The 26217-nt window shown below is 45.9% G+C and overlaps 1 protein-coding gene across 1 annotated transcript in view; it reads left to right on the plus strand.

The window, feature by feature from the left end:
- Nucleotides 1-26217, plus strand: part of vps13b (vacuolar protein sorting 13 homolog B) — a 405382-nt gene that overhangs the window by 167529 nt on the left and 211636 nt on the right. Inside the window, exons 23-25 of the mRNA XM_079503680.1 lie at nt 9144-9378; nt 11066-11301; nt 20398-20601. Coding sequence (XP_079359806.1) covers nt 9144-9378; nt 11066-11301; nt 20398-20601 — 675 coding nt within the window. The remainder of the gene's footprint in view (nt 1-9143; nt 9379-11065; nt 11302-20397; nt 20602-26217) is intronic.

The following is a 26217-nucleotide window of genomic DNA, read 5'->3' on the forward strand; positions in this document are numbered from 1 at the left end:
AAACAGAAAAACGAAATATACATTTAAACAAAATAAGATTGCAATTTCTTAAAACATTGAACCGCACACTTTTATTCAATAAAATGTTAATAAAATAATTTTCCCCCTTTCCTCCAAATTCTCATTATTCCAATTCCTAGTTTTCCCAACACTCGTGTAGACCCTGCTGCTTACACGTCATGTGTAAGGGTGTAGACAAGCATGATACACACATGCGTCCACAGTGGTGGGCATGAACTTTACCCCGAACCACGCAATTTGATCATGAGGGTCTTGGATGCATTACTTGTTGGCTTTTAAACCCATTTGTCCAGCTTGCCTGTTCAAAAATCCTGCAGACAATCAAGCACATAAAGTTGTAAATTCCTCTTCCCAAGCATGAAGTCTTTGTTACCTGTTTCTCTTCAGACTATGCAGCCTGTATCCTGTCATTATCATAATCAGCAATGGAAACTATATTCTTGTTTAGTCATTTTTGCTGTGATATACCATCATTCATCACTAGGGTAGGCCGGCCGTCCCTGTTCTAACTTACTGGTCTGTCATTTACTGGCGAGGCCGGGAGGATCCTAAGAGCCTCCTGTGGTTATATTGGCCATTTCCACATGGCCCTGGCCTTTAAACCATCGGTCTGTTTGGCCCTCAGCTTCCTCTCTATTAGAACCTGCGCTGCTGGAACCAGATAAACCGCCTTCCCTTCCACTCGGGGGAGAAACGCTACACAGGGCAGATCATGCACTTCCAATGCAACTCAGAGGGGGAGGTTTTTGAGCAGGGGGGGGGGGGGGGGGGTATTAAGGGGATATTATTAAGACTGAAAGATTTGAAACAGGGTCTGCACATGTGGCTGGATCCAGAGCACTGTCTGATAGAGCGAGGAGCTGATCAGGAATAAAGCTGAGCAGAACTTCTGCTAAAAAGGGGAAAAAAAAGAAATGTGAAAAGAAAAATGAAACAAGCTCCATATTTAGATCTCTGTGATGTGAGGCCAAGAGGAGATGAGAAGGAACAAATAGCGGAAGAAAGAAATTTGTTTTCAGGCAACCCTACCATTTAATCAGAATACCCTCCAAATGGATATGTTTCAGCCTTTCTTTTTTTCTTTTTCCTATTTCTGTCCCTTTTTGGTAGTATTTATTTACTCCCCAACAGCATGTGCTGCTAGCTTCCTGATCCACCATCCATATTGAATTAGTGCGTGAGTGATTGTAGGAGATCAAAGTGTAAGAGGAGATACTGGCGCGTTCTGAAGGCCCGAGAAGAAGGGATCAGGAACTAAGTCCAAGGATAAGCATTGGTCACCTACTAAATAACTAGGCTGTCACTCAAAGCCACTGGCCCTTCTCATTCTGCTGGCCTTATTTTCTTTTTCTTCAGTATCCTCTATTTGTCAGCATGTAAATTTAGACTTATATTCATGAAGAGAAATTGGAGCGCTGATCAAAGAGTATGCAAGAGGCACAGTCTGCTCTTATCTTACATAGAGCCCTGTGCTATTCCCAGCTAGTCTGACTGCTGTCTGGGTGTGCAGTCTGCACTCCCTCGCCTCTTATTTTTTTCTTCTCTATCAATTTTAATTAGGGGTGTAACGATACATTTTAACAGCGATGCGTATCATGATACATGTTTGAAGATACGATACATGAACGATATTGGTTCATTATGGCGATACGATGCAATGATTTTAAATCGATACAGTAACTATTTAGCTAATTCATTATAGTTAGGATAATACATTAGACCATACATTAGATGCCTCTCGGGTGTCTCCCTAGGGAGGTCCTTGAGGAACGTCCCACTGGGCTGAGACCCCGGGGCAGACCAAGGTGCAGTTGGAGGATGTCATACGCTGTGAGCGTATGAGTCAGATCTGACAAAGGTCTAAAATAGTGTAAGTGCAAACTATTTATGCATACACATAATTTACAAATAATTTACAAATGTGTCTCTTAATTTCTAGGTGCACATTGTTGCTTTCTTTTCTCTTCCTCTTATTCACACGTGCACACTCACACGCACACACGCACACACGCACGCACACACACACACACACACACACACACACACACACACACACACACACACACACACACACACACACACACACACACACACACACACACACACTGATCACACATTCTGATTATCAGTCTCTACTTCCCGTCAGTCAGTCAGTCAGTCAGTCCAGCCGAGGTTACTTATGTGAAACAGAAGGGATGCTTAGACAGCAGGCGAGTGGTACTGGACTACACTACAGAAGTACATCAATAGCCAGCAGAGTAGGGCACCCCCCTCTCTCTCTCATACACCCAGTGGTACTGGACTACACTACAATAGTACATCAATAGCCAGCAGAGTAGGGCACCCCCCCCCCCCCTCTCTCTCATATACACCCAGTGGTACTGGACTACACTACAGAAGTACATCAATAGCCAGCAGAGTAGGGCACCCCCCCCTCCCCCCCCCATCTCTCTCTCATACACCCAGTGGTACTGGACTACACTACAATAGTACATCAATAGCCAGCAGAGTAGGGCACCCCCCCCCCCCTCTCTCTCATACACCCAGTGGTACTGGACTACAGAAGTACATCAATAGCCAGCAGAGTAGGGCACCCCCCCCCCCCCCCTCTCTCTCTCATACACCCAGTGGTACTGGACTACAGAGGTACATCAATAGCCAGCAGAGTAGGGCACCCCCCCCCTCTCTCTCTCATACACCCAGTGGTACTGGACTACAGCAGTACATCAATAGCCAGCAGAGTAGGGCACCCCCCCCCTCTCTCTCTCATACACCCAGTGGTGTTCTTTGCTGTTGCAGGTGCCATCCTTCACAGGAAGTGTTAAGCACAGAGCCTGCTCTCAGTGAGGATATTAAAAAGAGGAGGGGGTTCACTGCACTTGTTTGAAGAAGTAGGAGGGATGTTAATTCAGGTGTCTTGGCCGAGGGCCAGGAGCTTTTTCTATTTTATTTTTTTTACTTTTGCAAAATGGGCTTTTATTCTCTAGATGACCGATGACTGTACAATCACAGGGGGTGGGGAGGAAATATGATCTGTGTATGTGGACTTTTGTGAATGTGTGTTTGTATATGTGTCAATTTGAGTGTGTGTGTGTGCGCGTGTGCGTCCGTGCGCTTGTAGGTGCGTGTGTGCGTGCGTGTGTGTTTGCATAGTATAAGCTGGCACGTGCAGGCCCATAAGGACTGGATTTGCCTCCTTTTTCTTTCTTCAATGCAGATTTCCTGGTCGAAATTGGAACGTGTTTCCTTTGTTATTGAAGTGTATTAATAGAGTGTGCTGTGACTGATGGTCCCTGCCCCCGAAAACACACACACACACACACACACACACACACACACACACATACACACACACACACACACACACACACACACACACACACACACACACACACACACACACACACACACACACACACACACACACACAGAGAGAGAGAGTATTATTCAGTGGTGGGGACTGTAACTGGAGAGGTGCTCCAGTTAACCCATTTGCTGTTTTACAGGATTAGGTTTCACTTTGACAGGATATGATGTCATAAAAGAACCGAACTCTCTCATCCTCACTCCTCATTTCCTATATACTGAGTTTGCCTGTCACAACTCACAAGTGAACCAATTAAGTAATGTTCCTATTCTTCAGCAGATTCTTCAGCACACACACACACACACACACACACACACACACACATGTTTATTCCTGCATCCTGTATTTATTTATTTGTATGGTGTTTATTATATTGTATAGTACCCCAGCAGTTCTCATCATAGGTTGTCTGTCTGTCATTTTTCTCTGGTTTTATTCCACATTGACCTGAACCCCACAGAGGGTAAAGTTGTGTAACAGATATTCCACACTATAATTACACTACTGGCTTTATTATTTGTGCCCATTTCTATGTGAAATTTTCCTGCTGCTGCACTTGGAACAGCTGGCTTTCCACAAGTTTACCCCAACGGGCAAAAAAAGAACATTCCACTATCCTATTAGGGATAAAAATATAGTTTGGCTCACTGCACTGTTGGCTTGTGAGTGCAGTGCAAATATGAACCTTTGCCACCCAAGCATGTGACAGAACAAACCAAACCAAGTTCTAGGTCCACCTGGCATACCTGTCAGCTTTCTATAGCAAGACATTACACATGCTTGCTGGCACGCACACACACACACACACACACACACACACACACACACACACACACACACACACACACACACACACACACACACACACACACTCTGTATGTCAAAACATACATTCACACACATGAAACCCCATGCGCTCATACACACACCTGGCACACCTGTCAGCTCACAGTAGGGGACATTGTCCACAAAGGCTAACTGCTTCCAATGCAGTGTTTATTGGCCTGTTACAGAGCTGTTAAACACAATTGTGGAGAATTCCAACCACGACCCCGCAGAACCTCAGCTGAACTCTTACCCCTGAAGCAGTGGACTAACACATGCACACACATGCACACACATGCACGGCACACAACTCTTTTTTCCAACCCCTGAGAGCCTGTCAATCCTTGTGCAGCGCGTGTGCAACCCTAAGCCCTCGGCGTCACCCTAAACACAGACCCTGCATTCTCCTCCTGTTCCCATCCGCTGTGCTGTCTCCTCTCCTCTCCTCTGATCACCTCTGCTCCTCCCTGCTTCCTTCTCCACCCCCCTTTGGTCTGCTGCTCATCTCATCTCTCCTTCCTTTCTGATTGCCTTTTACTCCATCATTCCTTTCCTGTGCTCCCTGTCCTTCCCTCTACAATTTATCCCATTCCCCTGTCTCTCTCCCTATACAGCCCACCTCTCTTTCCCTGTAATCACTCTATCATCCCCTTTGTTCCTTCGGCTCGCTCTCTCCTTCGCCCTCTCAATCCCCATCTGTCCTTCCCTCATCTCCTTCTCTCCTTCCCTCATCTCCTTCTCTCCTTCCCTCTACTGCCTCTCTCCTTCTCTCTGCTCACTTTCTCCCTCCACTTCCTCCCTTTTTCCTTCTCCTCCCTCCATATTCTCCACTCTCCTCCCTCTCTCTTTGCCCCTACTCCCTACCTCCTTTCCTATGCTCTCTCCCCACTCCCTCACTTTCCCCCCTCCTTCCCTCTGCTCCACCCTCTCCTTTCTGTTCTCTTTCTCTCCTCCCTGTTGCTCCCTCTCTCTCCTCCCACCCTCCTTCACTCTGCTCCCTCTCCCTCCATCCCACTCCTTTCCCTCTCCTCCTTTCCTCTGCCCCACCTCTCCTTCCCTCTGTTCCCTTTCTATCATCCCCCTCTTTCACTCTCTCCTCCACCCCTTCATATCCTCTGTCCTCTGTCCCTCTGTTCACTCTCTCCTTCCCTCTTCTCCATCTTTACTCCCCCCTCCTTCCTTCTCTCCTCTATATCTCTACTCCTTCACTCTGCTCCCCCTCTTGTCCATTCTCTTCTGCCTCCTCATCTCTGCTCCAGTAGTGTCATGACTACACAGACCTTCCATGCTGAGTGGATGCACGGTCATGGTACAGTACAAGGACCGGACACAAACACCCTATCTTCAGTGGTGGGAGGGATGACTTGAGGGTAGGAGGGAGGGAGGGACAGAGACGTGGTTGGGCAGAGGAGACACTGTGCGTGCGTGTGCGTGCGTGCGTGTCACTGTTGAGCCATGAGACCACATGTAGACTGGAAGCCTTGGAGAGGTGTGTGAGGTAAACCATGCTGGCCTACGGTATTAGTGGTGGACCAGAGCACAGGGTGGAGGAGAAACCTGCCAGTCCTCAGTGGGTTGGATGCTTCAGATTCCTCCGCCACAGAACACAGAGCAGCCACTCCCATTTGATTCGGCCATTTTGAACAGTCGTTCCGTTTAGATGTTGGATGACCGCTCCATACGTGCTGGTCACTTCTAATGGCTTCCATAAAAAAAACGATGTTGATCGATAAAAAAAACGATGTTGATCGATGATGTTTGCTGCACTCTGTGTGAATGATGTGTGTCGACTCGGACTATGACTGAGGATAGGAAGCACAGTAGTAATGTCGAATGATAGCCTACCCTTACTCCCCCCTCGTCTTTCCTAAAGTGGTTGCGAGTGCACAGCAGTGTTGCGTCCTATGAGACTAGTTGATTATGGGGTCAGATATCCACCAGTGGCTACAGCCTCTGATGTCTACCCAGTGTGTGGGAATGCCCAGCCCAGTGCTGTTGCTCTCTACATCACTGACCTAAACTCCCTCACCCAGGAGAAAAGCAAATATTGCTTTATCCACGCGTCAACTGCCATCACCCTCGGATGGACTCATGCACAGTTGCCACTGTGAATTACACTGTGTTTGTTTCTATGTTTTTTAGCTGTGGCCAAAGGGGGAGGGGGGGGGACTCTAAAAGCCCAGATATTAGTTTTCTATTACCCAAATTTAGGGCTGATGTATTTGTTTTTCCATTACGTTACAGTACAGTATGAGTATGCAGGGTCTTTGAAGCATTTAAAACCATTTTTGGGCACATTGTAAACACGTAGAAACAGCGGTCGCTATGCCCTGGTAAATGCCATTCAGATGTTGAACCTTTTTCCTCTGTTGTCATCTGTGAGATGTTATCTTACTGTTGTTAGCATATGACTCTGTCATGTGGCCGCTGTCTTGCCTGCCTAAACCTGACATCATCCCTGGTAATGTATTGCTATGGGCAACAACAGTCAAGTATTACAAAGTCACAGGCCAAGACTATTAGAATATTATGTTTTCTTTGTGCGTACCCTCGACAGCTTCAACATTAGCTCTTCTCTCTGTGTTAGTAGCTATTCTAGATAGATAGATAGACAGATAGATACTTACTTACTTACTTACTTACTTACTTACTTACTTACTTACTTACTTACTTACTTACTTACTTACTTACTTTATTAATCCTGGAGGAAATGTGTTTTGTCCAACAGCTCCAGTGCAATACATACATACAGTATAAAATAAGATGTCACTTCAGGGCTCTCCTGACTTGTTCTCCTAGCTGAGTATAGTACTATTACTCTTCTCTTGCAAAAGGCAGCAAGGCCACACCGAATTACTCAAATATTTAACCAGCGTTCAAGTCACCATATCTACTAACAATTTCTCAGCATGCAACAATTTAAATGTTTACTATTTCACTGTATCAAATCCTTGAAGTTTGATCTGCACTTCTGCAGACAGAATTAGTCAACCATCAGGTACACTGTGAGACCTACTGTGGCTTCATTTATATGCTGACATATACTGTGGCAGTAATCTGAAATGATCCATTTGAGGCGGCTGACGTATAAGTGTATAATATTTCTCTGTGTTTGTTAACGTCACATTTGTCATGTGTTTCCAAGTTATGCTGTTGCGTGGCTAGAGTTGATGTAGTGTTTAAACCACCCACATCTTGAATAATATGTCCTTGTATTACAGTAAATCATATCTGAATGTTGCCCCCTGTTTTCCTCAACAATCTTTCACACATTGTTTACTGTTTAAAAAAAAATAAAGATTTTAAATATGGCAACAGTGGCTGAAACATTCCAACTGGACCGAATCATTTGGACTGTTTTGACAGTGTGACGAGTCCAAGGTGTCCAGCAGGACAGCATTAGCTGTGGTGCAGGCCAGAGTCACAGAGGTTTCCGTGCGTCTGCCTGCTTTACAGCTTAACCCCACTAAGATCTGCAACAGACCAGGCAACGTCAATGGCTTTCCTTCCTGCAGGCAGCCTCTTAAAAGGACCAAAGCCGTACGTGTCAGTGTGTGAAAGTGTTCCCATTTCAAACGGCGCTTTGAACAGTAATCAAAAGAGGAAGCAGCGTGAGACCAAATGTGTAACTCATATCTCCTTCTCTCTTGCTCATTCTTTCTGTCTGTCTGTCTGTCTATCCCTCTCTCAAAACTCCTTGTCTTTATTTTTTCTCTTGCTCTGACTGCCATTATCAGTGTGAGAAGTAGGGTGTGTGTGTGTGTGTGTGTGTGTGTGTGTGTGTGTGTGTGTGTGTGTGTGTGTGTGTGTGTGTGTGTGTGTGTGTGCGTGTGCGTGTGCCTGTGTGTGTGCGCACGCGCGCCTGTGTGCGTATTTGTTTTTTAGTTTGTCTGCATTTCTGTACATGTTTTGTAGTGGGGCTCATTGCAATTCAGTTGCCCCAGTTTAACACTTAAACTGTCTAGACACCCTCATGCAGACCCAGGTCTGGATACCAGACGTTCTTATTCTCCGTCTGACAAACACACACACACACACACACACACACACACACTCACACACTCACACACTCACACACTCACACACTCACACACTCACACACTCGCACACGCACACGCGCACACACACACACACACACTGTGTAACGGCACCTGCTTTCTGCCCCTTGGACCACATACTCTCCTCTCCTTCCTGTTAACTGGCCTTGTAAATCAGTACAGACCCAGTCTAATGGAAAAAGACAAAGCACCATTACAACTGAGACAGGTTTAACACCGCTCCTGTCCTTACTGGCTACTGGTTACTGACCTGATGCCTTGTGTGGCCTGTTGTGAAGCTGTTAAACCCAGCACACTGAAATATGCGCTGTTAAGTCCTCCAACCCTTCATCTGCTCTTTATTATTAATTCCAAACCCTCTTAGGGGTGGAGCAACAGTATGCATGTAAAAATGTATACATTTGTGATGACTACAAGTTGTTTTCATCTTTATTTATCTAGGGAACATTGGTTGAACTTACTTTTGTTTCCAGCATCACTGGTGTCTTTCCAGTGCATGACCACTGCCTTTTACTGTCTTGCTCAAGGACACCTCGTTGGATGCTGTTGAGGGACTCTATTTACTGTCTTGCTCAAGGACACCTCGTTGGATGCTGTTGAGGGACTCTATTTACTGTCTTGCTCAAGGACACCTCGTTGGATGCTGTTGAGGGACTCTATTTCTCCATGCTACCATAAACACTCTTCTTCTTTTGGCTAATTCCCATCGGGGTTCTGCGTGTCACTATACTGTAAACACCAAACAAATTATAAGATCTTTGAATACGTTATCTATATTCCTCTCCAGCATTTGTATCCTGTCCCAGTTCCCACTACCACACATCACAGCAGTGGTATAGACCCTAAATGTCTTCTCTCTCTATTTCTTCCAGTTGGAGCTGCAGTCATGCTGCATGTTCCTGCCCAATGACAGCCTCCCCTCACCGAGCACCATCGTCTGTGGAGACATTCCGGGAACGGTCCGCAGCTGGTACCACAGTCAGGCCTCCATGCCGGGGACTCTGGTTGTCTGCCTGCCCCAGATCAGTGTCCTCAGCGCTGGGCACAAGTATATGGAACCCCTGCAAGAGCTCCCCTTCGTGGTCTCCAGACCTATCCTGGAGGAAGGTACGTTCTCCCATTGCGTTGACTGCCAATGTCATATTAGATTAGAGTCGTCTGAAGTGTGTTGCACTTTGCTGCATCTCAACATATCTTACAGAGGCATAATGGCTTACCTGGTGTTGCAATGATGACTATAAAATTATAATGAATAAATAATACAAACTACAGTATGATGAAAAACGATGTTTGTGACATCCATTGGATAATGGTATGGTCTTCTCAGTGAGGAGACAATTAAAGCGATCTAATACAGCAGGCAGTTGCCAACTTTATTCTGAACTGCAAAATTAATGATATTATTCCAACAGCAATAGGCTCCATCATGTGAATTCATTATTATTATGGCCTTTTTGGAAGGCTGAGCAAACCCATGACCTAGTAGTCCTCATTTACCATGACAAAAGACAAACAAACTAAAGTAGAGAGACTTTGGAGAGATAGATCTTGCACATGTGGCCTACACACCTGGCGGAGTTGACATAACTAACACTTAGACTGTCGCTCAGTATTTACCCTACAGAAGAAGAAAGACTTGGGGCACCCTTCTCTTTTTTTTCCTTTTCCCTCTCTCTCTCTCTCTCCCCCTCTCTGCCGGCTCTGAGATGACATCAGCAGCGGGCATGTGCACGTTTCAGGAAGGACGGAGGGAGAAAAAGCAAAACGACAGCAAAAACAGTGACATCAGCGGCCTTGTCAGTGTTAGCGTTAAAATTAACAACCCGTGCTTTTTAGTAATTCATTCCTCTCCTTTGAAAAAGCTCTTCATCTCTCATGTTTAATGCTCTGGATCAAAGCGTGCTGGCCACGGCGCGAGGGAACTGTGCTCTTCATGGCCCCGTGCTAGCGAACAAGCTCCCAACTCAGCTTGCCCCTCTCTCTCTCTCTCTCTCTCTCTCTCTCCCTCTTTCTCTCTCTCTCTCTCTCTCTCTCTCTCTCTCTCTCTCTCTCTTCTCTCTCTCTCTCTCTCTCTCTCTCTCTCTCTCTCTCTCTCTCTCCACCCCACCCCCCTTCTCTCTCTCTCTCTTTATTTCTCTTTCTCATTCTTTTTTCTTTTCCTCTCTCACACTCTTTCCCTCCCTCCCTCCCTCACTGCTACAACTCCCACCAGGGTGGGCAACTCTAAATCAAGAGCTTCCCGTCAGGCAGTTTGTCTCAGACAGACAGACAGATTTGGAATGGACCCTGATTCCGAGTGTCTTTTGATGGGGATCCCTGCCTTGCTCACTGGGTGCAGAAGCTCATTTCGGGGAAAGACTACCACTCCTCGTTCACAGCCGCTTTCATGTTTTCCATAAAGCTGCTGCACGCCGTGTAATTGGCTTTGATTTGAAAGGTTGAGACTTCAGTGGAAAGGATGATTGAGTTGACTTAGAGCTTTTGATAATGACTATGATTGATTTGTGGTCATGGGTTATTTTTAGCCCACTGTATTTTAACTCTGCCCTCACTCTCTCCTCTCCCACTTTTCCTTTCCTGACATCATTGCTTCTCTCAATCTGCTTCTCCATCTGCCTCCCTGCTCTTTCTCTGTATTTCCTCATTCCTCCACTCCTGTCTCACTCTTTATCCTGCCCTTGTATATCTCTCCTCTCCTGATCCCCCTTGTCTTACTGTCCTCTTGCCCCCCACTTATTATATATCTCTCCCCTTTTTCTCGGATTGCCCCCCACCCCATTTCTGTCTCCATTAGGTGATGCGTTTCCGTGGACGATAAGCCTGAGTCAGTTCAGTGTGTACACTCTGCTGGGTCAGCAGTGCAGCCTGAGCCTGCTGGAGCCCATGGGCTGTACCTCCACGCTGGCCGTCACCTCCCACAAGCTGCAGACCCCCGTGGGACCCCCAGGGGCCGCCGAGGGACGCCACTCTTTCGTTGTGTGTCTGCACGTTGATCTGCAGCCAGTCTACGTCAAATGCTCCAACCCACAGGTTAGTTGGATGTCACGCAAGTACGCAAGTCAGTAAATCAGATGTGCTGACGCATTGAATGACATAGTCAGTATCCAGCCTAAAACACAGTCTGTTTCCTTAAGCTGTAAGTCAGGGACTTCTATTTATTTAAGCTACTAGCCTGGCTAATAAGCCAGACTCAAATCACACTGTCGTGTGGTATTTGAGTCTGGAGATGCTGTGTATGGATCTTGTTTCCCGGGGGGGCGGGTTCAAACATTTTCTCTTTGACGCAATTGGTCAGAGCTACTGTCAGTCAAAGGTCTCAAGCATTGAACGTCACTTTACCAAAGCCCGCCCATATTGCATACCGTGTCCCGATTGGCCACACCAGTTCTCTGGTGTAGGAAATGGGCGTACAATTGAGCCTCTCCAGACCGTAATCCGCCGGCAGGCAATTCGGCTGATTCGGTCTGGCTTATTAGCCAGGCTATGAAGCTACACCATAGACAGTGTATAATGGAATGACTAATATGACCCAATGAACCCTTGAGTCTTCTATTGGGATATTGGTGCATTTTCTGATTCAAAGGTGTATGCCCCAATCATTTGTATGAAGTATATCAAGTAGAGATTCCATGTGCCCACAAAGTAATGTACTAATACAAAGTCAATTGATCAGTTACATTCTGTATTCTGTTTACCAGCTTACAGGAACAGCTGTGTTGTGCTAGTTTCTGCTAGGCATTTTATTAGCCAGCCAACTTGATTGACAACATTATAATTTCTGCTGCACAATATGTTGAAATAACAGGCCATATTGTAATACACAGTATAGTTACTGTAGTACAGTACTTTATCACAGATGCACTGTGCTGTTCCTGCATTTATCCCGTTTCTTAAAGCATAATTGATCTACTCCATGCAGGGTTGTCGCGTGTCAAAAAGAACAACAAGTGGTCAGCCCGGACGAGTGATACTGTAGTGTATTTCTACAAGCTATCAATAGATCCACAGGCGTACACCTTTATGTTGTAGCCTACATCATCAGCTTTTACGGCTGTTAGGGGTTAAGTGTCACTTGCTCACAGACAGTTTGACACGTAGACCGGAGCAGGGAGGCGAACCGGTGACCTTCTGATTACCAGGGGGCCTCTAAGCTACAGTCCTCCTAAAGGATTATTAGGGAATCACTGGCCTGCAATGTCTCACCAAGTGCTTCCATTCCATTCCTTTCCTATCTTTTTGGAACATTTACAGATTTATAGCCACAAGTCTAAAATGTGTGTATGAGTGCATTGCGATTCCACGTTTTTTTTTTTTATCATCCATCTATCATTGAACCACATTAACCAAGACATCCCTGCTGGGCATGTCATTATATCCCAAAAATGACCCCAAATTGTAAAATAAATACATAATTGTAATATAATATATATATATATATAATATAATATTTTAGTTTAATTCTAAAATAGCAAATATAGCTCATCTACAAGCTCACAGTGCAATGTGTTGTGAGCTTGCATATCAGCCATTTTCATTATTTAATGTATTTGTCATTATAGGGCTCAAGTGGAGTTTAAGTCCTGAAACACCCGCATCATGATGCAACACTAACAGTACAGGGAGACTCCTAAATGAGGCAGTTCTTCATCTCTGTTGCCCCTCATGGACCGTTGTGGAAACAGTGAAACACACAGATCCCTGCCAGGGCCCACCCCACTGCATTCCAGCCTCATTGTCATCTTGTTGATGTAGATTGTCACACAGATAAACAACCTGCCTCATTCTCAGACATAACTTGAGTTGCAACAAAGTTGGGGAACATTTCCCTGTTTGTTTTGGTCACTGAGCATCGAGTGAAAGCGGGAGGGAATTCCAAGATTCATCATGTTTGTTTTTGCGGGGAAGTTCTTCTTTCTAGTACGAGCCTGATGTAACGGGACAGATTGGATACGGAACATGTTTGCCTCCTGATTAAGGCCTTTGTGTTGTTTTTCAACGCTCCGTTACAATCCCATAATCACATCTACATGTACCATTACACATATGTCTTTTTCTGTATTGAATTAGCTGTACTGGATTAAGGTCCTCTGTAAACATTTAATTGGCCGACCTTTTGAGTGGTCACGTTCTTAAGTGACTCCTACCACAGTGACGAGCCATGGCCACATTCAGTGGAATTGGTACCAGAAACAAATGAAAATCCTTAATGTGCTAGTGGTGAAAGCTTCCCCAGAGAAGAGGAGAGAGTTGATTGTTTATGGGGGGAATTATTCACTGCTTTGTTCCCTGTTTTTCTCATTCAGAAAGACTATCTGTGCCTGGTAAAGCTAAGAAGGCTTATCGTGATGAGTGATAATTATCCCCGCCAAGGCCGGAAGGCCGAAGGCGAGGGATTATGTTTTCACGCCTGTGAGTCTGTCTGTTTGTCAATCCCTCCGTCTGTAAACAGCTAATCTTGGACACCACAGGAACGATCGGCATGAAACTTTCTTGCAGACTCCTGGGAGGCCGAGGAGGCACTATTCCATTCACTTCCACTTAAAATTTTGCGAGTGTGGCCATTTTGCTAAAAGAAATCCCAAATCATGAACGCAGTGCCACACATCCCCACTAGGTCAAGGAAGAACTATCACACAACCTTTTTCAAATTGACCTCATGCTGGCACAGATCGTAACACATCATCATAACACACATGGGTAGGCAACCCAGCCAGGTGGGGATCTGCGTTCCGAGTAAAGTACCTTTCTTGTTAGCTTTGTGCTCAATGAAAATGAGCACACAGCTCCCTTCTCTCTCTCCTCTTCTCTCTCTTCTCTAATCCCTCCCTCTCTCTTTCACAGTTAATTCCCAACAGGAGTTGGGTTATAAGCTAATAGCAATTAGAGGCAGCTCTGTAAGAACTGCTGCCAGAGGGTGCAGAACAAAAAAGGGGGACCTCACACCACTGAACCCTTCTTCTAATTAGCCCTGCTATTTGTGGGAATGTATGTGGGGATGTCAAGAGAGCTGCACAGTTGCTACACAGTCAGTGCCACCAACACAGGAGGTTTGCCATGTGCATACCATGGGTCTGGGAACGAAGAGGGTCCTGGTGGGAGACAAAGAGAAAAGAGAGGATGGAGAGAAAACAGAGAGAGAATGGTTTAAATAAATATATGCTAAAAGAAAGGTAAGGAGGAACAAGTAGGTATTTAGGAAGAAGAAAACAAAGAAGAAGAAGTGCGAAACAAGCGCATGCAGGCTCAGAAGAAGGAATGAGAAAGGAGACCACCAGCTTTGTTGCATGTTTGTGACAGACGCTAACGTCATATCCCAGACCAGAACACCCAAGGTGAACTGTCACATCACGGAGTAGAACACACATGTATGCACGTGTGCGCACACACACATACACACACACGTGCACGACTGTGTGTGCGACTGAGCGTGCGCGTGTGCGCACGCTCAGTCGCACACACAGTCGTCTTGTCAATGGCTTGCACACATGCTTTGTTGAAACACATGAACTCACTCACACATACACACACAATACTTTGTGGCAACAACGTTGGTTGATTAATGACTGTATAACGCAGCAGTCCTTATTGCTTTGGAACAGTCTGGAGTGACACGGCAAACCATGGCATACCACAACTGTGGTAGCAGAGGAGGACAGTCTTTTACTTACTCCTTTGATATACAGTGCTGCAATATAATAAATGATCATGTAATTATGTGTAAACTAAATTAATCTATTGTAATGACTTTATGTCATAAACTAAATTATACTGTGGTGAATGGAAAACATGAACTCTGCACATGGAACAGGCCCTGAGCGCAGTGCTTCTAGGGCAGCACATACTTTGAGGGCAGCAATCATCAAATACTGCAATCTGTCCAGCATCGATACGTGCATGTGCATGTGCATGCGTGTGTGCGTGATGGCCGATTACTGGGAGGAGTGTGTAGAAGGACAAGGCCAGGCGCTGCCCTCCAGCATTATCAGGAACATCTTGAAAATAACAGCCACTAACGCACACGCGTGCGCGCACACACACACACACACACACACACACACACACCACAATATCCGGCTTTGACACGTAACCATTGAGCATTCCACAAATACACACACACGTGCACTCAAAATGAGCAGCCAAACAAAGTGGACACATTGTCAGTTATGTGTGGGTTTTTAAACATCGCACCATGTAGATAGACACGCGAGCTCATGGCCATGTTGCACGCTAACGCGTCTCTCATCTGTGTGTTTTATGAATGATTGTGGAAGCCTCTGTTCAGTCTCCAGTTCTCACTACTGCAGCTCTGCTGATCTGCACAAACCTCAGTGGAGATGACAGGTCCTTGGAGAACGCAGGCCTCCAAGTGTTCTGCTCACTGCTCAGTAACACTGCAGTGTGTATTGTGTGTGCATGAGTTCATGCAAGAAGTGTGTGGGTGGTGTGTGCGCGTGCGCGCCGGGTGCATCCATGTGTAACAGCGCTGGAAGCGGGGCCCAATCTGCTCGCTGACCTGACCTGGCAGCAGTAGCTCATCTGGAGAGAACAACTGACCATACTTTGTACTGTCACCAAGCTGGGATAGATGAGCAGGAAAAAGAGAGAGATGGGAGGGGCTGGGGGAAAGGGATTGACAGTGGAAGATGAGGAGACGGGGGGAAGAAAGGAGAAGAAATGAGTGTGGGGGAGCAGGATGATCAGTACTTTTTAATTTAACTTATTAAACCGATAATTATGCAAGTTAACTAAAGTATGGTTCTTTGAATTCCGCACTACCTATCAAGGAGTATGAAACAATACAAATGGAGGCATTACTATGGAGAAGCTCTGGCTATCAGGAAGAATGAAACAGAGCTATTTCTGTAACATTGACATTCAGAAGCACATGTTCAGTATGAGTCCTGTTAGTTCCCCTATCTGCTGTGTGCCATACCATGTAAAACTGTCCGCCCTGGACTACACATCCTCTTCACAGCTCTTTTCCTGCTTGCATTTGGAACCATATGAGAGCAGTGGCTGCATTGGAAAGTCATCCTACTTTCTAATGTTGGAATGAAACCCAACTGACAGAAGACAAAAGAGGACATGTCACCAGACTCCTTCCCTCCCCACTGCATCCTCGGTCTCTGTCTCTTTTTCTCCTTTGTACTTTTCCCCCCTTACTTACTACATCCCCCCTTCCTTTTTCAGTTTTTTCTTAAACCCTTCTCTCCCCCTTTATTCTCTCATCCTATCCCCCCTTACTCTGTCTTCTTCCACATCTGCTGCTGAGTGCAGTAGGCCTTGTTGTGCTTGGTTGGACATCCAGGCCCCAGACAGACAATCGTACAGTAGAGAGAGGGGAGTGTGGAGCCGTGCCTGGCCTGCCGTCAGTGCGGGTCGGCTGGGTATGGCAGGCAGCTGTTGGCCCCATCTCTGGACGGTTGCTGGAGCAGCATTAGCAGCTCTTACTGGACATGTTTGAAATGGACCAGCTGTAATGTATTGTCGAGCCCCTCCTGCAATATGTGCGCACAGTGCGTGTATTTGTTTGTGTATGGGTGCGTGCGTGCGTGCGTGCGTGCGTGAGAGACAGAGAGGGGAGGGGGGGTCTGGATGTTTGAGTGAGGCTGCATGTGCATGCGTGTATATGTGCTGTATTTGTGCCTATACTGCTGGAGGGACCCTCAGTGGTGCCGAAGGGAACTGCTTGTGTGTGTGTGTGTGTGTGTGTGTGTGTGTGTGTGTGTGTGTGTGTGTGTGTGTGTGTGTGTGTGTGAGTGTGAGTGTGAGTGAGTGAGTGTGTGTGTGTGTGTGTGTGTGTGTGTGTGTGTGTGTGGTGGGGGGGTCCCTTGGCCAGGGAAGAGAAGCATTTGGAATCCAGAAATTAGCTCATTGTAAAGGAGCGCCTCTCTCTCCCCCCCTCTCTTTCGCCCCTCTCTCCTCTGTGTCTCTCATCCTCTTGAGTGAATGCATGAAGAACAGAAAGCATCACATCAAATTCCCCCACTCTCCCCTCATGTTTTCCACTCCTTGTGTTTTTGGCTTTGTTGTTTGAAGTTGTTCTTTTCATGTGAACAGATGATAAATAGTAGAGAACACTTTGCCGCCGAGCCTTCAGTTCAGCTTTTCCCCAAGCCGTGGTGAGCATTTCAGGGGAAACTAATGACACCACTTCACTTTGGTGAAAGTTTGTTGTTAGGGAAATGCGGATAACACATTTGTGTGTGTGTGTGTGTGTGTGTGTGTGTGTGTGTGTGTGTGTGTGTGTGTGTGTGTGTGTGTGTGTGTGTGTGTGTGTGTGTGTGTGTGTGTGTGTGTGTGTGTGTGTGTGTGTGTGTGTGTGTGTGTGTGTGTGTGTGTGTGTGTGAGTGAGTGAGCACACACTGTCATTTCAACATTGTATGAAAGCAATGAAACCATGACAGGAGTATTGTTTATGCCCACTTACATCACGCGCACGCACACACACACACACACACACACACACACACACACACACACACACACACACACACACACACACACATGCACCTGTCAGGCTTGATCCATTATTATGGATCCCACCACAGCTCAAGGCAAACCCTGCTGTGATTGGCCAGTAGTCGCTGTGATTGACAGTTCTCGTTTTTGCAACTATATGCCTAACCCTATCCTCAGTAAAACTATACCTAAACTATAACTTAACCAGACGGGTCTGGATCTGTGGTGGGATTCATAATCACGTGTCAGGCCTCAGGCTTCAGGCCTGAGGCCTGAGGCCTGCCTGGAAGTTTAGTCGGAGGGAGAGACAGAAAGGTCGAGCTCTGTTCTTCTTTCTGTTGTTAATTATCCCCTCTTGTTATGGCCCTGCACTGAAACAAGAGAGGTGAGGTTGGGATGGTTTAGACATGTGGAGAGGAGGGGTGAGGGGTACACATACATGTAGAAGATGGAGTTGCCAGGCAAGAGGAGAAGAGGAAGGCCAACGAGGAGCTTCATGGATGAGGTGAGCGAGGACCTGCAGGTGGCTGGAGTGACCGAGGAAGATGCAAAGAACAGAAGCAGATGGAAACAAATTATCCGCCACCACTGATGGGAATTGCTGTAGCTGAAAGAAGACTGTATTACCTTTGCACTAATTGGCTGTGCTGCCAGGCAACTCAATATCTCTTAATCTAATAGGAGACTTCCAAGATGAAAGCTGTTTACATTGGTGCCCCCGAAGGCGTTTCCTCTGACGCCATCCTTTTGGCCAATTTCCAGTTACAGGTGTAGGTGTAAGTAGCAATATGGACTACTAGCCACCTTCATTCTTGGAAAATGACAAAACGTTCAATTCTTTGTGGGGTTTCTACTTTTTTATGATAGATTAATGTAGTGTACGAGGTGTGGTCAGACAATGAAACAATTAAATCAATGGTGGCGAGGGACCACTGTGAAAACTGCTAGAAAAGAGAAAAAACTGATGTCATCTGTTGATAAGGAACCGTGGTTTATTTCCAATGAGGGTAGAACTGGACAAGTAAATCTGATGACAGCTTTCGTCAATTGAGAGAATATCGAACGTGAAAATGACCTCACATTAGCATTCGGACTTGACTTGCCAAAGCAATTAAAGCAGGGGACATTTTCCAAGGAATTTGGAAGTTCCACTGGGAGGTTTAAAGTCTCCAGGTTTTCTTATGTATGACAGTGATTTCATTAAAGGAACACTTCACCACTTTTCAACCTGCCTTCATATAATTGGTCCTCACTAATGATCATAATAAAATGCCACCATTTTTTTCTACTCTGTCTGTTTCTCATAGGAGGGCTGTGGGCAGATCAGAAACCCGTCCACCAGTGACATCATCGATCGGGAATCCAAGCTAATAGAAACTGCAGGCTTTCTATTCCTGAAAAGTTGCAATGCGATAATGGAAGCCATCGTTCTCACGATAATACAAATCTAAATATTTGTTTAAAAAAATCATGTTTAAAAAAAACTGCCTAACGATGATGTCACTGGTGGACAGGTTTCTGAACTGCCCACAGCCCTCCTATGAGGGCTAGAAAGACAGAGTAGAAATAAATTGTGGCATTTTATAATGAACATTAGTGTGGACCAATTATATGAAGTTAAGATGAAAAGTGGTGAAGTTGTCCTTTAATGTATAATACCATAATAGACACGCATCCGCCTGGGTGACGGCAGACTGCTGGGCGAGCGCTGGTGTGGGGGGTCAGATCAAAATATGGAATGAATTCTGTACTGGCCATACAGTATATGGAGCGTGTCTTGTCTTGAGTGTACAGGGTTTGATGAGGTCAGATCAACATATATGGAATGTCAGAACAGGTCAGCTTCATATATGGAGATCTAAGGGTGACAGCGGGGGCAGCCAGGTCGATGGCAGAGACTATGTTTTACACCCTGTCTGTCTGTCCATCCGGGCGTGCATGTGTGTGTGTGTGTGTCCGTCTTTCTGTGAGCAGCTAATCTCCAGGACCGTTGGCCCAATCCATGTGAAAGTGTGCATGCACACTCCCTGGATGCCAGAGCAAACCAGTACACAGTATCTCTAGGCTATAGTCATTAAACCAAACTTTTCATTTTTCATAATCCATCCTGATTGACTATGGTTGACGAGTAAAGTATTCAAGAGAGGATTGTTTTGAACAATCAGGTACTCTGACGGAGCCCCTGACATTATGACACGTTTGTCGAATGTCGGTGCAATGTAGGTGTGAGATGTAGCGTGTGTATATATATATATATATATATATATATATATATATATATATGTGTGTGTATATATATATATGGAGTATATATAATTGTGTGTGTGTGTGTGTGTGTGTATATATATATATATATATATATACTGTATATATACTGTATATATATACATATACTGTATATCTAGTATATATAATTTAGTACATATTTTGATGTATACAGTCCAACCAAGACAAAGGATTGATGCATGCAAGATTTCAACCAGATGTAGCCTCACACAAAAATGTCAGTTCCTCCTCAGATGTTTCCTCATAGCAAATCTTGAAACTTTGGCGAGAATCACGAGCACCCCGTTCCTAATTATTTCAACATACTTTTCAGCGTTCACAAAAATCCCCCCCCTCTGTCTCTCTCTCTCTCTCTCCCAACCCCCCACCCCCCCGCAGGTGCAGCTGCTGTATGAGCTCTTCCTCAGTTGGACATCTACGTGGGCGCGGCTCCAGAAGCGCGGCATCCTCCGTCAGACCTCCTGTATCCCAGAACCCCCTGCTGGCGCCGCTCCATCCTCCCCGGTGCGCAGCAGTGCAGGCACAGTCCCCCCGGACACCAGCACCTGCAGCCCCTCCGCTGAGTTTGGCTCCCCCACCGAGGTCAGACACGCACGCACACACGCACGCACGCACGCACGCACGCACGCACGCACGCACGTGCACACACGCACGTGCACACGCACACACAAACACGCACACACAGACACGCACAAACACGCACACACAGACACGCAAGCACGCACACACACACAGTACAGTTTATAGACCGGTACATAAACGATATAACAATATACCTGCTGTCTATATTTTGATATAAATATATACACACAGGGCTCGATCGTGTGCCATTCTTTATACGCAAGTAATACACATTTTCCGTGAATTACGCATTTAGGAGCTTCCACTGTGTGTAAACGTTATCTTGCGGCCACACAACCCACTATTCATTTTGCCGACACCTATATTTGCGGGTGGAGGTGTGTCTGCAGGCGTGTCGATGTGCTTTCCCTATCTTTGCTATCCTATGCACACAGGTTTAGGACAACGGAAAGTGCCTCTTCAAACCACCCTTATGCGAATCCGTTTGATAAAAGAATGCGCTCCTCAGATGGTGCGACGTGAGTTGGAGCTGCCTCATGCATGTTGCAAAACATTCACAGCTCAGAGGTCTCGTTCTGTCTTAATTCTCCACAAATCTGTGATTGTAATTTCCCTCTAATCAGCAGAGTGTCATTCCACTGTGCGCGATTCCCTCGTTCAGTTTCATCACCAGTCATCACCCCATTACGCAGCAAATACGTAATGAATTTAAAAATTCCCCATAATCAGTAACACGTAGCTGATACTTGTGTCAACGTAATGAAAGGCAATTCAATGCTATAATTTCCAATGTGATTTCGCCATAGTTCAGTAAGTCTGTTTAATTAATCCGATTTCCCGAACGATCATTTTCGCTCGATACCGTTTCATAGAGAGGCAGTACACTCGCGACCTATATACCAAATGAAAGACCGAAGTTTACAGATTACACAGCACTTTGAGCAGCACAACTTGGCTGTGTTGGAATCGATGGCAGATAGTCAGATACTAGACACACAAAACAACCCTCTGTATCTAATATAAATGTATTCCAAGGCAAGATCCAGGCCAGGGCATAATGGACTATGGATAATACTGTAGATCTCTTAAATGGAATGGCACCTGGCACACTGATTGGTTTAAGTTGCGTAACGCCCAAACCACACCTATGCATAATGTAATGGGTATAGCTGAGGTGTTTTAAGGATTTAGGTGGTGGCACAAGATAGCATGTTTTTACGGGGGAACGCCTCTTACACAATACTAAATCCCAAAATGAAGGAGATGGGGCTCCTGGCGCGAGATGGAGCCCACAGTGTATGTGTATTTTTTGTGTTTCTTTGTACAGTACTTTGTGTCATTGTATGGCCTTTTTTCATAGCTTTTAATCATTCCTTCTGTATTTTGTTTTAGTGGTTTGTTCCTTTGTTCATTCAGTTATTTGTTGGCTTTTTCTGATGGAGGAGTTATTTCTGGACTTGCGTATTCAATCACACGTATCAGCCTCTTTTATTTATTCATTGTTCATTTTGTTTGTTTAGTGGTTCGTTAATTGGTTCTTTGAGTCATTCATTTGTTTTTCTCTCCTCATGACTACGGCTTGGTTTTGCTTACTTTTTATTTAGTTTATCACACATATCCGCTCCGTGTAGTGTTTGTCGTCATTGTCAGATAGATCCCCTCTGTTGGGATTTGGCGCCTTCATGTTACGTTATTTGTTTGTTTCAAATGAGAGAACAGACAGTAACAATAATCCAAACCAACGCCCGTCATACTGCAATGCTGTGGATAAAGTATCTCATTTTAACCCAAGGTGCCGTGAGTCATACAGCAACACATGTTGATTAAGCCTTGGTTGTATACATGTTCCCCACTGCTGATTTATGATTTTAAGAGCAAATATTGTTTTTCGTTTTGAGTGTTAGTGCTAACACATGTCTCATGTCCAAAGAAAAGCATATATTCTGCTTTATTTGGGTAGCCTCTTTTTTCAGAGCTGGAAAACTCTGTCAGGCTTCGTGTGTCTTTTTTCTTGTTTCTTGTTTTAATTCTTCATCATAACAGATAGTCCAGATACAGTACACCCTGATCACCATTTGATTGGTATAAGCTGGAGCTTGATTGAGTATAAACCTGCTCCTTAATTTGGAGAAAACAATAACCTGTATTTACATTTTTCAGTCAGATAAAATATCATATTTTACCCGGGGAGGAGGTAAGCGCACAGGGCTGCGTGCCGTGCGGTTGTGTGAATGCCAGTGGAAACATTACAGTCTGGAGTGTTTAGGGAGGAACAACAAGAAGGCTGATGTTATTTTTCCTCCCCTTTTCTGCGTGATGTTTATCCCAAGCTGAGGCACTGTGGCACTTTCACCCCCCGCCCCCATCACTAGTAGCAGCTATAGTAGCAGCAGCTAGCCACGGGTCCATGGAAGATTAGGGCCCTTTGACCCCCAGAGGCCTGTGTGTGTGTGTGTGTGTGTGTGTGTGTGTGTGTGTGTGTGTGTGTGTGTGTGTGTGTGTGTGTGTGTGTGTGTGTGTGTGTGTGTGTGTGTGTGTGTGTGTGTGTGTGTGTGTGTGTGTGTGTGTGTGTGTGTGTGTGTGTGTGTGTGTGTGTGTGTGTGCGTGCGTGCGTGCGTGCGTGCGTGCGTGCGCGTGCGTGCGTGCGCGCGTGTGCGTGCGCATGTAGGGTGCTGTGGAGTATATGGATTTGGGTGTGATATGGATGACGAATCAAGAAGATTTAATTTGTCACTCACTCGGGTAGAAGCAGGGAAATGTTGGTGCAGTATCATGTCCACAAGACTGTGCATCAGCAAGCAGCATAACCATATGTGACCCAATACAGCGCTTAGTGCCACATGGTTACTTTTCAGCTCTTTATAGATTCTGAAAGTACAGAATGTAAGCTCTCAAATTATATGTCATATGTCAGGCATCTGAATGTACTAATTTGAATATTAAACCTGAAATCAAGAAGCTGAGAAAAAGCCTTCTGAAAACACGCACGCACGCACGCACGCACGCACGCACGCACGCACGCACGCACGCACGCACGCACGCACGCACGCACGCACGCACGCACGCACACACACACACACACACACACACACACACACACTTCTGGCACTCTGACAGTGGGTGTGACCAATCCACCCCTCACCCCTGTTCTAACCACTCAGAACAGAACAATAGGCGACATTGCCCAACAGAAACCGCAGATGTAAATGCTGGCTTCATAATTTTAATGAGAAGGCTCTTAAATATTAAAACTTTGTTAAGGTGAAAAATATTATATAATAAAACAAAAAGAACAAGAAAAAACAAATACGGCAAAAAGTACAGGCAAGACCCACTGGCAGCACTAGCAGCACTGGGGGGTGTGGAGCAGTGGACGCTACGGTAGTTTTGGATCTAAGACTACCAGAGGCTCTCAACTCAACAACCATGTCGTCATCTTACTACCATTACATGCATTAACTCTGTGTGTTTGTGTGTGTGTTCACTTCCGTCCTTTGTGTGCACTCCTAGAAGTGGTACACAGCGAAATCTGGAGTAACAGATTAACTCTGAGAGTGCAAAAATGAACCTCTATGGGTAGATTAACGGTGCATATTTGACTGTGTATTAGTCCAGTATGGCAGTGGGGGTCTTGAGGTGTAGTGCCTCTGTAAGCAGGCCACCGAGTCTCCTGACAGCCCACTTGTCACTGTTTACCTAAGTGCAAACACTGGTAGAAGTGTTTAGTCCTCCGGGAGGCCGGCTGATTGAGCAAGAATGCAGGAGCTGTTTTGATAAGTCTGCAGGGGCAGTGGTCTCCCCTTCAACCCCTCCTCACCCCTATGCCTAAAGTCCAGACAGCTAACTCCACCAACACCCCCCCCAACACACACACACACACGCCCCCCATGGCAAGGTTTTACCTCTCCCTAACCTCCCCCTACCCCCTCCTGTCTACCGCGGACCTCTCCGGCCCCAACTCATCCCGCCTCAAACACACTCTCTACCTCAGTGTATCACTCCTCTCTCCTCATCCCTCCATCCATAGACTTTGTACTATTTAAGAAAAAAGGTTTGTTTCCATGCATCACTTTCTCTCTCTTTCTCTCCCTCTATCCCCTCTCTCTCTATCTCTCCCTCTATCCCCTCTCTCTCAGCCTTTCTCTCTCTCTTTCTCTCCCTCTATCCCCTCTCTCTCAGCCTTTCTCCATTCTTCCCTGCTTCTGTTTGTAAATTCCTCTTCCTTATAGTTCCCTTTTCTCCTGTCTCCCACCTGCTATCCCTCCATGCTATGCTCCACCCCTTCCTCACCACCTCCCTCTATCTTCCCTTTGTTCTCTCCCATCCTTTTCATATCTTTCTCTCTCTCTCTCTCTCTCTCTCTCTCTCTCTCTCTCTCCCCCCCCCCTGACACTTCCCAGCCTGCCGTCCTAGGCTCTCCCAGTGTTTGGGTCTCTCTGATGAGCGAAGACAAACTCTGCAGAGAAAATAAACGTGGCTCCTCAGCCAGTTTACAGCGCCTCGGCCCAGGAATTAAACTGTATACTTTACAACTTGGCCTGTGGAGGTGTGGGAAAATAGCTCTGTGTGTGTGTGTGTGTGTGTGTGTGTGTGTGTGTGTGTGTGCGTGTGCGCGTGTGCGTGTGCGCGTGTGCGTGTGCGCACACGTAGGTGTGTGTCCGCGTGCGCACGCGTGTGCGGGGTGGGGGGCCCAGTGGCAGCTCAGGAACGTGGCAGAGCCCACCTCAAGCCAACAGCAGCCTGCACCATCTGGCGCCTCAAGGCCTCACCTTGACAGAAGTATAGGAGGAGTCTGTGGATAGATAGATTGTATACTAAGCTGTTGGGACTTTATAATTATGTATACGCTATAAAAATCAATTTAATTTAACTTTGATAGTCACACTGTTTGATTTAGCTGAGCATTGATTAAACCTTTCAGTTCCAGTATATCCCTCCAAGGTAGCCGTTTACCCCTTTGATCAGCTTTGTCTACTTTCTTCACAAACGGCCGTTGAGATCAGATTTTTCCTGCGATTTCATCGGCCACTGTCTTATAGAATAAAACAAATTAGCCCTGTCTTGCCTCGGTGTCTAATACTCCCCCCCCACACAGCGGGGCTACCATAATATAGCAGCCTGTTAACAGTTTAAGGGCCCCAGACGGAGTTCTCCGTCCTGTTACTTAGTACGGTCTATTGCCCAAGATGGAGATGGATTAAAACGACGGAGATTAATGATATCAAAACCGGTCGCATCACTCCACAGCCTAGGAGCGCCTGTTGCGCAATCCTCGATGTTGCGCAACAGTGAGAAAAGATCATGTGTTAGACGTCCCACCACTGTCCAGTCGCTAGTCGCGTCCAGTCACTAGTCAACGTAGCGCACCAGCCTGGGAGCGTCTATTGAGCAACATTCAATGTCATTTCCGGTTGGGACGTCATCCAAAGTGTTCCCCCTCCATTTTAATGGATGGGTTAAAAAATCTTAAAACGTGATTCATTCTTGATCTAAATCAATGATTCCAATTCTAACCAAAGATTGTGTTTTTGATGGCCCATCGCGGTTCCGTTGCTAGTCACGTTAGAAGTAATCAAACTAATTTGTTGCCGATCCTCCAAAGGGTCTTTTGGCTAC

This window comes from Electrona antarctica (assembly GCF_951216825.1).
Source record: "Electrona antarctica genome assembly, chromosome: 6".
Taxonomy (NCBI): Eukaryota; Metazoa; Chordata; class Actinopteri; order Myctophiformes; family Myctophidae; genus Electrona; species Electrona antarctica.